Source organism: Fonsecaea multimorphosa, assembly GCF_000836435.1.
Source record: "Fonsecaea multimorphosa CBS 102226 unplaced genomic scaffold supercont1.1, whole genome shotgun sequence".
Lineage (NCBI taxonomy): Eukaryota > Fungi > Ascomycota > Eurotiomycetes > Chaetothyriales > Herpotrichiellaceae > Fonsecaea > Fonsecaea multimorphosa.
Window position 1 is genome coordinate 19,913 of NW_015971635.1, and position 14,139 is coordinate 34,051.

At 54.9% G+C, this 14,139-nt stretch overlaps 8 protein-coding genes across 8 annotated transcripts; 4 read left to right on the plus strand and 4 right to left on the minus strand.

Moving 5' to 3' along the window:
- Positions 1 to 164: 164 nt before the first annotated feature.
- Z520_00009 (uncharacterized protein) lies at positions 165 to 1,856 on the plus strand (the record flags this gene model as incomplete). The annotated part of the gene is made up of 1 exon (XM_016770530.1): positions 165 to 1,856. One exon carries the CDS (start codon positions 165 to 167, stop codon positions 1,854 to 1,856), a length of 1,692 nt encoding a protein of 563 aa, XP_016637440.1.
- A 454-nt stretch (positions 1,857 to 2,310) lies between these two features.
- Z520_00010 (40S ribosomal protein S15) lies at positions 2,311 to 2,971 on the minus strand (the record flags this gene model as incomplete). Its single annotated transcript, XM_016770531.1, has 3 exons — positions 2,311 to 2,677; positions 2,800 to 2,876; positions 2,954 to 2,971. 3 exons carry the CDS (start codon positions 2,969 to 2,971, stop codon positions 2,311 to 2,313), a joined length of 462 nt encoding a protein of 153 aa, XP_016637441.1.
- Positions 2,972 to 3,545: 574 nt separating this feature from the next.
- On the minus strand, positions 3,546 to 3,947 carry Z520_00011 (60S acidic ribosomal protein P2; the record flags this gene model as incomplete). The annotated part of the gene is made up of 2 exons (XM_016770532.1): positions 3,546 to 3,734; positions 3,789 to 3,947. 2 exons carry the CDS (start codon positions 3,945 to 3,947, stop codon positions 3,546 to 3,548), a joined length of 348 nt encoding a protein of 115 aa, XP_016637442.1.
- A 591-nt stretch (positions 3,948 to 4,538) lies between these two features.
- Z520_00012 (uncharacterized protein) lies at positions 4,539 to 5,585 on the plus strand (the record flags this gene model as incomplete). Its single annotated transcript, XM_016770533.1, has 1 exon — positions 4,539 to 5,585. The coding sequence occupies one exon, from the start codon at positions 4,539 to 4,541 to the stop codon at positions 5,583 to 5,585; it is 1,047 nt and encodes a 348-aa protein (XP_016637443.1).
- A 418-nt stretch (positions 5,586 to 6,003) lies between these two features.
- On the minus strand, positions 6,004 to 7,211 carry Z520_00013 (uncharacterized protein; the record flags this gene model as incomplete). The annotated part of the gene is made up of 3 exons (XM_016770534.1): positions 6,004 to 6,311; positions 6,404 to 6,838; positions 6,935 to 7,211. 3 exons carry the CDS (start codon positions 7,209 to 7,211, stop codon positions 6,004 to 6,006), a joined length of 1,020 nt encoding a protein of 339 aa, XP_016637444.1.
- Positions 7,212 to 7,904: 693 nt separating this feature from the next.
- On the plus strand, positions 7,905 to 9,557 carry Z520_00014 (uncharacterized protein; the record flags this gene model as incomplete). The annotated part of the gene is made up of 3 exons (XM_016770535.1): positions 7,905 to 8,000; positions 8,068 to 8,301; positions 8,361 to 9,557. The coding sequence occupies 3 exons, from the start codon at positions 7,905 to 7,907 to the stop codon at positions 9,555 to 9,557; spliced, it is 1,527 nt and encodes a 508-aa protein (XP_016637445.1).
- A 534-nt stretch (positions 9,558 to 10,091) lies between these two features.
- On the plus strand, positions 10,092 to 12,115 carry Z520_00015 (uncharacterized protein; the record flags this gene model as incomplete). Its single annotated transcript, XM_016770536.1, has 5 exons — positions 10,092 to 10,330; positions 10,414 to 10,668; positions 10,762 to 11,342; positions 11,416 to 11,529; positions 11,583 to 12,115. 5 exons carry the CDS (start codon positions 10,092 to 10,094, stop codon positions 12,113 to 12,115), a joined length of 1,722 nt encoding a protein of 573 aa, XP_016637446.1.
- Positions 12,116 to 12,515: 400 nt separating this feature from the next.
- Positions 12,516 to 13,743, minus strand: Z520_00016 (uncharacterized protein; the record flags this gene model as incomplete). The annotated part of the gene is made up of 2 exons (XM_016770537.1): positions 12,516 to 13,388; positions 13,561 to 13,743. 2 exons carry the CDS (start codon positions 13,741 to 13,743, stop codon positions 12,516 to 12,518), a joined length of 1,056 nt encoding a protein of 351 aa, XP_016637447.1.
- Between the last annotated feature and the right edge of the window lie 396 nt (positions 13,744 to 14,139).

Below are 14,139 nucleotides of genomic sequence, written 5' to 3' on the forward strand. Positions count from 1 at the left end.
TTGAGCGTAGACTGTGTGACTGTATGAGGTACTTCATTTATTGCTGGTTGTATAATTCGCCGAACATGAACCGGGCGAGGGACTTCAGCCTTGTCTCGAGACGTTCGGAAGCCCCATCATTTCTATTAAGTTACGTCGCATCTTCCTCAAATGTATCATCAGCCATGACCTTCTTCAGCTCGAATCGCTTCTTGTTAACTGTCCTCGTTGTAGGTCTGGGAACAGCATGCTTTGCAGTCCCCATTCTTCTCGGACGAGTCAAAGATGCAGCCAGAGCGCCGCCGCCAGACCCGCCACCCCCGGCCAAGCGCCTCCAAAAGGACTCGGAGAACTCACTGAAGCTGGAGACGCTGCGCACGCTCGCAGACGGGTATAGCTATGATCTACGCACGTCAGCCATCAAGATCGTGGCGAGTCGCACGGTCAGAACCCGAACGAGGGATTTGTTATTGCACGATCTGGCCAGCGAAGATGACGGCCGGCGCGAGAATGCTATTAATGCTCTACACATGCTTCTCACCCATTCGGCACTAAATGAAACAGTCTGCAACCACTTTCGAGATCCAAAGGCCATCAAGGCCATTGTTCATGGCTTGATCAATGTGCTGCCGCAGCATGAAATCAATGTTGACCTGGAAGCTGGTAACAACGACCAGTCCCACGTCTCGGCGGGAGGGAAGAAATCGCCGCCGCCATCGCCTATCCGCCCTGCTCACCGCCCCGCACAAGAAGCACAGTTGCTCGATATCTTCACCATCGTGGTTCACGGTCTGTCGCGGCGCGACATTAAGTATCCGCCCGTCATGGACGCCGCCTTGGACGCAGGGCTGGTCACCAAGTGGCTAGCAAACTACCCCTTTCCCTGTGCTTTACCGGAGAACTCCGAATTCAATTTCAAGCGAGACGATGTGGCGAGGTTGTTTGACCGTATGGCTTGGCTTTCCGACGATCCTGTCATGGGAGACGTTATCCTTGTGGTGATGCAGTATGCTCGCGCCAGGAGACAGATGCGTGAAGTTGGGTTGAGCGCCAGCAGTTACAAAGAAAACATGTCCACAGGCACAGGCCGCAGCGATTCGCAGGCATGGAATCAGGGTTGGGGATATGCGGGCCAGTGGCAGGACGAGGACGAAGATGCCGACGAAGACAACGACGTGAGAATGGTCAATGGCGAGGACACTGCAGGGCTACTTGTTCCCGGGAACCCGGCGGTTGCTTCTCAAGACAACATCACTCTTTGGGACGACGAGCCTACTGCACGATCGGCAAACACTACGAGGGCCGCCACGAGACTAAGGTCGGCCGAGAGGAGTCAGGAAGAGGAGCATTTGAGAAGGCGGCATCGGGAAGCGATCGTCGTCGCCGAGCGAGGCACGCCTTTGAGCAGGGAGAACATCTTGCAGAGAGCTAACAGCGAGATTCTGCAACCCATGAACGGCGTCAGCGAGGTTGAAGGCGAACTGAACGGTCTCTTGAACCTGTCCGAAACTTCTACGGAACCTCAACAGGAGGAAGAGGCTTCTGATCTACCTACCGCTGCCGACACAGCCGACATCGTTGAACGAGATTCTCCCTCCGAGGATCAAGTGTTAAAGGAGGAGCAGGAAACGATGGTGGAAGACACGGCGGAGGAGGACGAGGACGGGGACGAGGAGGAGATGAATCGCGCTCAAAGACGGCACCGTGAGATTGAACAACTGATCGAGGAAGACCCAGAGATACAGGGCACGAGCGAAATGAGGTCCCGGCCCGATGATTCGAGCGCGGAAGTCGTCGAAGACGTGATCCCAGCCACTACTGCTATCTCTATGGTGGACGACGATGGTGGCGCGGAGGAGCAGGAAGACTCGTCTTGACAGGGGTCCTCAGAAAGGCGGACCTAGGTCATGCAAGATTGTACCATTATAGACACACTGTACCTGCTTGATATCCACATAGCGAGGGCGTTCAAGGAGGTGGGCGGATTGGTCAGAGGAAAGGTCAAGCGAAAAGCGATGACACAGTGCGAGGGAGCACATTATGCATCCTGTTCCAAATACGGCATCACCTTCCTCTTCAGAAGGTTCATGTCAAGAGCCGTTGCTTTCATTTTTGGCAGCTTTTGACTATTGGGATCCATGCAAAAGACGCGCTTTGAGCCATGGTCATCCCCGCAGTCCCCTTTGGTTCATTCAGCATCCTGTCTACCATTGATCCCATGCAATTTCGGATGAAAACAAATCCATCACGACTCCCCCACCATTTTCAGGCGTCTGAAAACATCTCCATCTCCATAGAATTCTCCCTCTCCCTCTCCCAAGCGTTCGTCGCCTACTTCAACGGGATGAACCGCGACGAGTGCGTAGCACCGATACCGGGTCTACCGTGCTTGACGGGCTTGTAACTGATGGAGAACTCGCCCAGGTAGTGGCCGACCATCTCGGGCTTGATTTCGACCTGGTTGAACTCCTTGCCGCTGTAGATGCCGATGACGCTGCCGATCATCTCGGGCACGATGATCATGTCCCGCAGATGCGTCTTGACCAGGTCGGGCTTCTCGTTGGGTTTGGCGTTCTGCTTGGCCTTGCGCAGTTTCTTGATCAGGCCCATCGGGCGGCGCTTGAGGCCGCGGTTGAATCGACGACGGGCGCGGGCATGGAGGATTGTGAGGAGCTCGTTGGAAGGGATGTCGAGCAGTCTGTGTCAAGCGAGAAATTTTTATGTCCGGTTAGCCTTTCTCGTTCGTTCTCTTGTCTTGAAACACCTTGAATGATGGCGGAATTGATGTGTTCATGTATGTCCGCGAAAGGGAAAACGTACTGGTCGAGATCAATGCCTCTGTAGGAAAACTTTCGGAACGTTCTCTTCTTCTTGAGCTCGGCGGCCTCCTCGGCATTCTGTACAATTAGATCAATTAGACAACCATCTCAACATCTTCCAAGTGGATCATTCACAGAACGACGAGGAGACGTACGTATTCGGTGTCAGCCATGATTGCGGTCGAAAGGCTGCGCGTTCACTTTTCGATCGGATTGTCGAAAAGCGAAGAGGAGTTTGTTGCAGTTGGCAATGATATTACAGAGTCGATTGCAGCCAAGAGTCCCGGGTGCGAAGTTGGGAAGGGTCCCGCAAAAATTTAGGGCAATGTGCACCACGTGACCTGAATTCTTGGCATCAATTTGTGGCATGCGCTCAGGCTTTTACAAGGTCTACGGCACTATCACATTTACAAAGGACATAATGCTTTGACAGGAGTTGCAGGAAATTATGTGGACACTCGAATGATGACGGGTCGATTGGATTGATTATTGAACGTTGCCTCCTTCTACACCTAGTCGGGAACCATGTGAAGGGTGCGAGGTAGCGATGTCCCATTTTCGCATTGCTCGCCGGTGTGGCATTGACTGACTGGGCCTCGGGCAGATAGGTCGTGCGTCCAGAGATGGTACGACAACGAAAACGCTGTCCGCAAGCGCCATAGTCATCCTCCTCCGACCACGTATTCCTCGTAATTCGACAGTAGATTGAGCGTAGTCAATTCCCATGTTCTCGCTTGCATTTGTCGCTTAGTCGAACAGACCAAAGCCCATATCCTCGTCGGACTCTTCCTTCTCCTCTTCCTTCTCGGCAGGCTTCTCTTCCTCGGCAGCAGCAGCACCGCCAGCCGCAGCACCACCGGCAGCAGGAGCAGCACCGCCACCACCAGAGCCGCCAGTTGGGACAGACGCAAGTTTCGTTGAACCCTCGGCGATTAACTAAAGCACTGTCAGTATCCTCTGCAGCTTCCTGTAGAAACAATCCGGTGTTACCTCATTGATGTCCTTGCCCTTCAACTCTTCGATCAACTTGGAAAGACGGTCCTCATCGGCATCAATCCCGACGGAAGAGAGAACACCCTTGATGTCGTCCTCAGAGGGGTCGGTGTTGCCGGCGAGGCCAAGAAGGAGGTATGCTGCAAGGTGCTTCATTTTGAATTTATTTCTTCACGCAAAATGTTAGTCCTCGGCGGGCTTGGAGACAAGAGTCAACTTACGGCGGATGGAGGGTTGGCGAACAGGAGAGACAATCGATTTAACCGCTGAATTGAGCGGAGACTGGCACTTCGAGTCCTGGTAGATGTTCGGTTCGTAGAAAGTCGCAGGGAAATCGTCTATTGCCTGGTGGGTTGTGCGACTGGCGAAATTCAAGAGGAAAAATATATTGGGAAGGTTAGCCGGGCACCGGGTGCGGACCAGTCGCGTGCGGCGTGGTCTCGGCGATGCATCAAAGAAACAGCAACTGGGAAGTGGCCACTTGGAGGCGGGGACTCTGGACGGCTTCACCTATTTATTACCACTTCTTCCTTTCTTCCTCTCCCCTCCTCCTTGTCACTCATCGACTGCACCATCTTGCGAGCTTGTATCTGGTATTACCTTCTTTCACCTGTCTGGACCACTTTGCACAGTGATTGCGCCGGCCGGCAGCGGGCGAACACGAGAAACATGCATGAAATCCAGGTCTCAAATCTTCTGACTTGACCACCTTCACATTCCTCTAACTCTCCGCTCTGCACTTTCATCATGAGCCTCTTCAGCGATATCGTGAACTCAATTGGTAGCGACAAATCTCCAGCACCACCAAAGCCGCCAGCAAGACCACTCAGTGCAAATGCGCACCGACCGAACCTCGACGTCAGCAAGCCTGGTTCCCGGCCCGGATTGCCGGCGGCCCCCTCGCCTCTGAATGGCATAAAGCGGAAGGCCGACGATAGCTCTGCAAAACCGCCTGAGAAGCTCATCAAACCGAATCCTATACCTGGCTTGACCAGCACTATTGCTCCAAAGCGTCCTGCCGCACCTCCCCTTAACGCTCCCAAACCTACCAATGGAAGCGAAGGGAAAACTCTTCCTACGCCCAGACCGAGACTTGATGCTCAGGTGACTTCAGCGAAACCTGGCTCTGCGCCGTCCACCCCTACCACCGCGTCAGCCAAAGGTCCAGCGAAGGGTTCCTACGCAGAGTTGATAGCTCGAGCCAAACAAGCGCAGGTGGAGAAAGCTCAACAAAGCCAAGTTGGCTTGATCAAGCACCAGGCAACGAATCGAGAAAAGCCATCGAGGTTGGCTGAGAGGAGACGTCAAGAAGAGGAAAAGGCAAAGGGTGCAAAGGAGAAATCCAGTGGCGGCCGTCTGGCAAATGGTGGTAAACGGCAGGATAAGTCTCGAAGCGCTAGCCCCGCAAAGAAGACGGATCAGCCCAAAGTACCTAAAGCCCCCCGACCGCCATTACATGCCCCTCCTTCGTCCTCCTACAAAGGCACCATGGGTACTACTTCTGGTCGGACCAAACCTCCGCCCAAGCGTGCCAGATATGATGAATACCTCGGCACCGACGAAGAAGACGTTTCGGATGACATGGGCGGGTATGGAGAGGACGAGGAAGATTATGGGTCTGAGGGTTCATCTGATATGGAAGCTGGAGCGTTCGATGTGTACGAAGAGGAGCAGAAAGCCCTTCGGGCTGCGAGGGAAGAAGATGCCCGAGAACTGGCTTTGGAAAACCAATTGAAGCGAGAGAAAGAGGAACGACGGAAGAGGCTTATGAGTCTTGCAGGGAGGAAGAAGTGAAGCGGAGACAAGAAGAACTATGTGATATTTGACTTGCGACATGACATTGGAACTCATTTTGCCTTATTGATAAGTTAGCATTGGTGTTGGTGGAGTTTTGCATTACAGGAAGACACTCGCGTGGCTCGCTGCATACTTTATTTGATGGATGTTACATGTTTATGCAAGTATCAACAGCGGGCGTTCTCACCAGCAGCTCCTCTGGATCCCACATTCTATTTTCTGCCAGGAGCGACGCAAGGCCGATAGTGGACTTTATCCGATACTTTTGAGCCAAAAACAAGGACCTGCCTCCAGCAAAGCTCTTAATGATACCGTCTCGTGACTAGAAATCGACTAGATGTATATATTCCAGGTTTCCTAAGTGCAGTACACGATGAGCGCATCCCGTCTACCTGTCCAAAAAGGAGCCGCTCATTTAGTCAGACACCAAGCTCTCAACGTCGACCCCTTCGACACGATAAAAGCCAAGTGACTTCAACATGGGCTTATCGTGGAACCTGTAGAGGTACACTGGCTCTGACCCTTCAGCAGCGGTGTGCTGGTACTTGTTCCAGGAGGGCACGCAGAACGTGTCACCCTGCTTCCAGTGGAACTTTTGCCCGTTGATGTCGCTGGATCCCTGGCCCTGCACCACGTGGTAGACGGACGACGCGGTCTCTCTCACGGCGGGTGATGTGCAGCCGGCATTTAGACGTTCGGCGGAGCCGCCGAGGATTTTGGAGACTGTTGTCAACGATGTTAGTTTGCTGGGGTGGTCTTCTGCGTGTGGCTGGGGATTTCAAAAGGGGGGAGAGGAACATGGACTCTTTCCTTACCTGGTCTGCCGTCCCCCTTCAAATAATCCTCCTCGGCCCAGTCGCCCTTCTTCTCGTCGAGCTTCTTCTGCATCGCCGTCCACGGATACACAATCGGGCTCGTGTTCGAGTCCACATCCTCGGCCGGGTATCTCGGCTGGTTGAAATGCTCGACGAAATGCACAGGGAAGTGGATGAAGTTTGGCAGATCCAGCCCGTCGAGCCAGATCATGGGGCCCGACCCGTCCTTACCGTGGTCGTGCCAGTTCCAGGTCGGCGTGAGGATGACGTCGCCGCGCTGCATGGTGATGCGTTTGCCGTGCACCGCGGTAAAGCCGCCCTGGCCCTCGATGATGAAGCGCATGGCGAACGCCGTGTGTCGATGCGCGCGGGCAGTTTCATTGGGCATTACTAGCTGCAGACCCGCGTACAGTGTATCTGTGGTGTAAGGGGCATCTGTGAGGAGCGGGATGAAGTCAGCACAAACATTTCATTGTTTTGCTCTTTCTTTCCCCTCAATAACACATGCTTCAGCAGGACAAAAGGCCATACCTCTGGCGGGATTTACCAACATCAGCACCCGTCTCTCAGCTTGCTGCTCCGTGACTATCTCTCCGGCCCTGAGGAGACTCGGCCTGACCTCGTCGTATCGCCAAATGAACGGCACACACTTGGGGTTGGGCTCTGGAGGGTTCAACCGCGCCATCTGCGTCCAGAGTGGCTTGGTGTTGACCTTGAGAGCATTCTCGACCAACTCTTCGGCCGGGTCTGCCTTCTGTCCCCAAATGGGAGGAAGAGCTCCCGTCACGGTTTCAGTTGTGGTGGCCATTTTAGTTTTAGGAGAGGGGGTCGTAGAGGTATGTATGTCGATGTATATATGTCTCTTCTGTGGGTGACGGCTGGACGAAGTAGACTGGAGTTTACTGGCAATGCTTTTTGGATGATGAAACTTACTGGCGACGTTTGTCGTTCATAAGATATTATAACAGGCTAACCAACTTCTTAATAACGGGTAAGCATCAAAAAATGGCCGGGACCGAATCACCGCGCGTCAGTCATTCACCGACCGGACATGGTTGAGGACCTCGAGGAGGAGTTGATGGATGTGGTGGAGATGGTGGAGAGGCTTCGTACAATGAGCCACCAGGGCTGCCGCTTCCCGATACACACCCGGACGGAATCTCCTCCGCCACCTGCCTCGCTCTGGCCTCCCATCGGCCTTAACCATCCATGAAGATCAAAGAAGACGGATGTTGACTTAAGCTTCCCGCCTGTTGCGGTACGATCACGGTGGGCTAATATCGGTAGTGGCTCAGGCGCTGTCTCACTCGAAGCCGACCAGCTCGGCACAACTCTCAGGGTGGGACGCGATTTGTACAAAGTCCCAAAGTGTCTTTGGATCATCTGTCCTTCCGTTAACTAAAGCACCTCGACTGGCGCCCCGGGGGATCAAATCAACAAAGACAAGTCCATTCTCCCCGTTATTTACTACTCACGCCAACCACACCCAAATCATTTCAAAATGGTCGAGATACTTTCCGGTGTAATGGTCAATGGCGAGACCAAGCCAGTCAACGGGGTTACACCAGTGAAGGAAGAGTTCATCAAAATCCCAGACGTGAGTAAACTATTCATGTCCCTTCTCAGTGAAGAATTAGGGGTACGGGCCCTCACACTTTGGACAGGTGGCTTCTTATCCCACAGGAAGTCTTGACTTTCTCGCCAAGCTGCAAAAGGAAGAGCAGAAGCGGCAGAAGGCTATGAGGACTTCCAACTTGCTTAACCCGGAAGAATTTTCCCGAGTTCGGCTGAACACCATCATCGTTGGTGCCGGACTCGGTGGGTTGGCCGCTGCCATCAGTCTTGCTAGAAAGGGTCATAAGGTCACTGTCTTTGAACAGGCTCCGGAGCTTGGCGAGGTATGATTGCATCCCTGAATGACATTTTTCTGTCTTTCGAGGCTGAACGATTGCTCTAGGTCGGTGCTGGCATCCAGATCCCGTCCAATTCAAGCCGGTTGCTTCTTAAATGGGGTCTGCAACCATTTCTGGCGTCCAGGATCGTGGAGCCAGAGGACATCAAGTTCCGGCGATGGGAGAACGGCACCGTCATTGGACTCACTAAGCTGGTCCCCGAGTTTCAGGACAACTTTGATGCTCCATACTATGTCGTGCACCGTGCACACTTCCACGACGCCCTGTATCAATTGGCCTTGCAACTTGGCGTCGAGGTGCGAATCAACTCCAAGGTCATCGACTATGACGAAGATGCGCCCTCAATAACCACAGAACATGGGGAGTCGTTCACGGCGGACCTCGTCATCTGCTCAGACGGCGTGAAGTCGATTGGACGAACTAAAGTGCTGGGTGGCAAGGACCAGCCGCCCTTGAGAACCGGATTCGCGGCTTATCGAGCGACGGTGGATGTGGAGGAGATGAAAGTGCACCCGGAGCTTGTTGAGCTGTTGGCAAAGCCAGGTTTGAATTTGTGGATTGGAGATATGAGGCACGTCATGACCTACACGATTGCTGGAGGTAAATCCTTCAACATGGTCCTGTCGCATCCCGACCGCACAGACCCGGCTGCCTGGAACCAGCAAAGCGCCGACAAGATCTTGTCCGACATGCAAGCTCACTTTGACGGATGGGACCCGCGACTGACCAAGATCATCAGCATGATCCGGTCCACCCTCAAGTGGCCACTCGTCAGCGGGTCGGCGCTCAGTCGCTGGGTTGCGCCTTCCAACAAGCTCGCCATCATGGGAGACGCTGCGCATGCCATGGTCCCCTATATGTCTGAAGGGGCCGCCATGGCCGTCGAAGACGCTGCAGCACTGGCCGAGGCAATTGACCTGGTCGGCAGTACCAAGGAACTACCGGAGGCTCTGCAGGTGTGGGAAGCCGTCCGCATCCAACGCACGAGCCAAATGCAGGAAGCCAGTCTGATCAACGGCAAACTGTGGCACTTTGCCGATGGTCCGCTGCAGAAGGCTCGAGACGAGGCAATGCGGCCCGAAGTCGAGGGGAAACAGTTCGTGTCCAGCCCGAACCAGTGGAGCGATCCCACCACGCAGCGATGGTGCTATGGTTACGACGCCGAATGGGAAGTCAGGAAGGCCTGGGATACCAGGACCACCAAAGCCAAGCTGGTCAATGGTGATACGAAGGGGCTTTAGAAAAGAGTTTGACGAGGGATTTTCTTCTGACGGGGGGTACACATTATTACTGGGACCCAGTTTCTCTTACGATGCTTCTAGACCTTTTGCAGTGGCATCGGGACTTACCGTGGCGTTTGGGGGAAGAATCAAGATGCATGCCTAAGATACGAGTACAAGGCGCAAGGGAACAAAACCCACCCCTTGCGTGCTGTTAGCGAGATTGTCTTGTGTAACTAATGCTCAGGGGGTCAAAGACTCAAAGCTGAGTTTCGTCGTCCTTGGCTCAGGCTCTTGGGCCCATGTGATTGGTCCACGACATGTCAGCCTCATTGCGGTCAAGGCTAGATCGAGGCGCTTCCTGGATACGAGGTACCTTGTACACGAGCCCCTGAGCGAGACTCGCCTACCTACTTGCAGGGTATGACTTGGCAGCCGTTACCAAGAAAAGACTGTCACCGAAATCCATTGCTACAACGAGTACGAGGTACAGTCCCAAAAGCCTCATTGCCAGTTGCTTATGCAGATTTCGTGTTCTCATCATCTCTATATCCCATGGCGAGAGCATCTTACGCAGCCCCCGAGGTCGCCGGCAACGTCGAGGAGGCCAGGGACCTCGATTCGACCGGTCTCTGCCTCCTGTCCCTCGATGGCGGCGGGGTCAGAGGGCTGTCGAGCCTGTACATCCTCAAAGGCCTCATGACGAGGCTGAACTTTGAGCGACAGGCGGTTGGACTCAAAAGAGTGAAGCCTTACGAAATTTTCGATCTGATAGGAGGTACCAGCACCGGAGGGTAAGAGTTTGGGTTCACCGAGATCCCATGAGGCCTTTGGGAAACCCCTCCCCATCCAGCAGAACTAACTCGGGTGGTCACAGAATCATTGCCATAATGTTGGGTCGGCTGGAGATGGACGTGGACGAATGTATCAAGGAGTACAAGGTGATGATGAAGAAGGTGTTCAAGAACAAGAGGAGTGCTTTTTTCGTGTCCGTCACGGGCAACGTCAAGGCCAGGTTCTCGTCCCGGACGCTCGAGACGGCCATCAAGGAAGTTCTCAAGAGCAAAGGGTTCAAGGAAGACGACCTGCTCTTGGACGAAGCAAATCCGGAAGCGGCTGGAAAGTGCAAAGTGTGAGTATATCCCCAGTTGTATATGGGTTTCTTTTTTTTCCAAGTCCGAAACTTCCCCAGTCTCAAAATACTAAAGATTGGTTTGATTATCAGCTTCGTCTGTGCCAAATCCCAGGAAGGTAATCACATCAGACGGCTGAAGAGCTACAACGTGCAAGGAAGGCAGGAGGAAGACAACCCGCGGATCTGGGAGGCGGCGCTTGCCACGTCGGCGGCGCCGTCCTTCTTCGACCCCGTCCAGATCGGGGCGTGCAGCTACGTCGACGGCGCCATCGGCGCCAACAACCCGGTCAACCAGGTGGAGGAGGAGGCGGCGGACATCTGGTGCGAAGAGACCGGCCGAGTCCAGCCGCTCGTCAAATGCTTCATATCGGTCGGCACGGGCCACGCCGACTTCACCACGATCAAGAACAGCTCGTTGAGGTCCGTGGCCCACAGCATCGAGAAGGTCGCCACCGAGACCAAGAAGACGGACAACGAGTTCACCGGCAGGTGGAGGGAGCATCTGGACACCCGCTATTTCCGGTTCAACGTCGAGGAAGGCCTGCACAGCGTCCGCCTGGCCGAGTACAAGCAAGAGGCCGTCATCGACGCCGGCACCCGACTCTACCTGGACGGTCACGGCGTGAAGCGCAAGGTGAGGGCGTGCGTGCAGAATCTGAGACAGAAAAGATGTACGTGCGTGGCCCGTTTCGGAGACATTTGCGGGCAGTGGAGTTGATCTTTTTTTTCTTTACCCCCCCTTAGATGAGCCCGATCGCGCCTTTTGTCTAGAGCAGACACAGCTGCAGGAACTGCGGGAGAAGAGCGAGCAGCGAGACCGAGAGCGTCCCCAGATGTTGGGCACCACGAGTGAAATCTGTCTGTCATCACCCTTCCCCACCCTTGTCGAGTAGAGACTGACCAGATTACAGCCGAACTCGTTGGGAGAGGCGACGCCAACCGACGAAAATCCCCCAGCACAGTCAACAAGGAGGATCTGCTCAGTGCGCAAGAAGACTTCACCCGCGCTCTCCGGGGCATGAACTCGCAGCACCCGCTCCCCAAGGCCAAGGAGTTTGCCCGCATCTACCAGAAGCTGATGTCGACGTCCCTGAGACTCAGCCATCTGCTGGCGTTCACCGAGACGGAGCGCATGGCGTACGTGCGCGAGGCCGAGAAGCACGGCACGTACGCCATGGAGCACGCGATTCGGTCGCACAATGACCAGCGCGTCACGCAGATGCGCTTCTACATGTCCTGTGTGCACGCCAGGGAGGCCTGCTTGATGGCCGAAATGGGCATGCTGCAGGGCGATGAGCTGGCTTCGAGACGCGATCGGGCACTGGAAGACATCTCGGTCTCCCTGAGCGAACTCCAGAGCTTTGAAGATATGGATATGGCTGTGTACGAGGTCATGGCAAGGGAATATAGCCAGGCTTTGTCCCGTGGAGGGCGGCGGCCGTGAGGGTGCTGGGGCATGCATCGCGGAAAGCTCCTTCTTTTCATTGTTTCTTCCATTTACTCGCCGGAATCTTTGTACTCATGATCAGTAGCATGTACGCAGTATGTCAAATGAATGCCAACAGCTGCAAAGGCAGTGTCAGCCAACACCACCTACACGATCCCACCACATTTCTGCACCTTCTTCTGCCCACAAGCCTCTTCCTTACATACCAGCGCCCCATCATATAGAGTCCTCTCGCATATCAAAAAGCGGCTTTGTAAGGCCCCCCAAGTCCTAAACCAATAATCCCAAAGACCAAAAAGAAGAACAGAACAGATCTCGTCTTCGTCATTTCCTCATACTGCCGACCCACATCGGGTCCTTTCCTTTTCTTTGGGTGCTTTTTTTTGGGGGGTCTCTATCAACGCATCTGCGTCGAAACCAAACTCGGCTCCATTGGGTGCGGATACGCGGGCGCCACGTGGATGGTCGAGACCGAGTCGTCCGGATATATATCGTCCTGTCTGTTGTACAAGGGGTGGCTGGACACCTGTGAGCCGGCACCGCCGCCCATGACACCGTTGTTGTAGCCGTAGGGGAGCGGTGGCGGGGGCGCGCCGTAGCGGAACTGCGCCTGCTGGGCCTGTGTGCGCCTCAGCCTGCGGTATTTCCGGAACCATACACCGGCGAGCGTGAGGAGGATCAGGGCGAAGCCGCCCATCACGCCGAGAACGATATATGTCGTCGTGTTTGAGGAGGAGGAGGAAGATGGCGAGGAGCCCGAGGTGGAGCCTGAAGAGGAGGAGCCGGAGCCGCTGTTGCTTGTAGGGCTAGTGGCGAAAATGTCCACCGTGGACGATGCAGCGCCGTTGTTGTTGTTGTTCGAGCCCGTCGACGTCGGGTTGCTGTCTGACGCCGTGGTCTCGGCGACATTGTCCGCCGGCAGAGCCGTGTACCCCAGCGACGTGCAGTAGCCGCCGTAGATGGACACGGCGGCGGCGATGTTCAGCGACGTGTCGCCCACGGTGCACGACTCCTGGATGCAGCTCGTCAGGTAGCTCTCGGCCGCGAACTGCAGGTCGCCGCGGCAGTAGCAGCTGTCCAGGGCCCCGAAGCCCGTCGACGTGCCGAAAGCGCACGAGTCGATCGAGCACCCGATCGCCGAGCCCACCAGGTCTGTCGTGCACCCGTAGCCGTACGTGAAGCACGACTGCACGCAGATTTGCTGCTCTTGGAACGCCGTGAGTGTGAAAATCGATTGCGGTTTGGGGTTGCTCGTTTGCGCCGCGCCGGGCTGGGAAAGTAATGCGCACAGACATAACCATGCCAAATGGTAGAGGACGGAGAGATCCATTGAAGAATGGGGTCAACCAGAAAAGAAACGTTGAAGCCAACTAACTACTGTGACTTTCTTGGGCCACGGTAACGTGTACAAAGTCAGCTTCTCACCACCCGTTGCGACTTACAGCTGAGGCATTGATAGAGGAATATGGGAAAATGACCGGCCGGCCCAGTCCAGCCCAGCAGCAAGCAGTAGTAAGAGTCATTTCACTCGCACGGCCGGGGGGAGGCTCAACAACGGCACCAACGGGCCTTGCTAGGCAGAGAGTTCTGGACTTCTGGACCCCATCTCCTCCTGCTCTCGCCATGATGCAGAATCAGGGGGCTCCATGCTGTTTGAAGCGAAGGGCGTCCTGGTCTGGGCGGCATCTGACAGCGAAACACTTGGGCTGGAAGCTCGTGTAGGCCACCAGCTGTGACAAGGGAGAGAGCTTGGCTGACACATGGATGCAAGAAGTTGTAGGACACTAGACTAGCGTAGACGAGATCAAAAGATGTGATGCTGCTGTATCCAGGGGTAAAGACAGAATGGGGGACGAGGCTAGGCCAGAAGAGGATCAAGGAAAGGCCCTGCACCAACCACCAGCCAGGGGGGCTCGTATTGCTTGAACGACAAGCGCCGGGCTTGTTGCGTTGGGTGTTTGTTCTGCCAAAAGTGCCTGTCTCGGGCGCAAAGTCTAAGTAAGATCGAGTCTGGTCAGCTC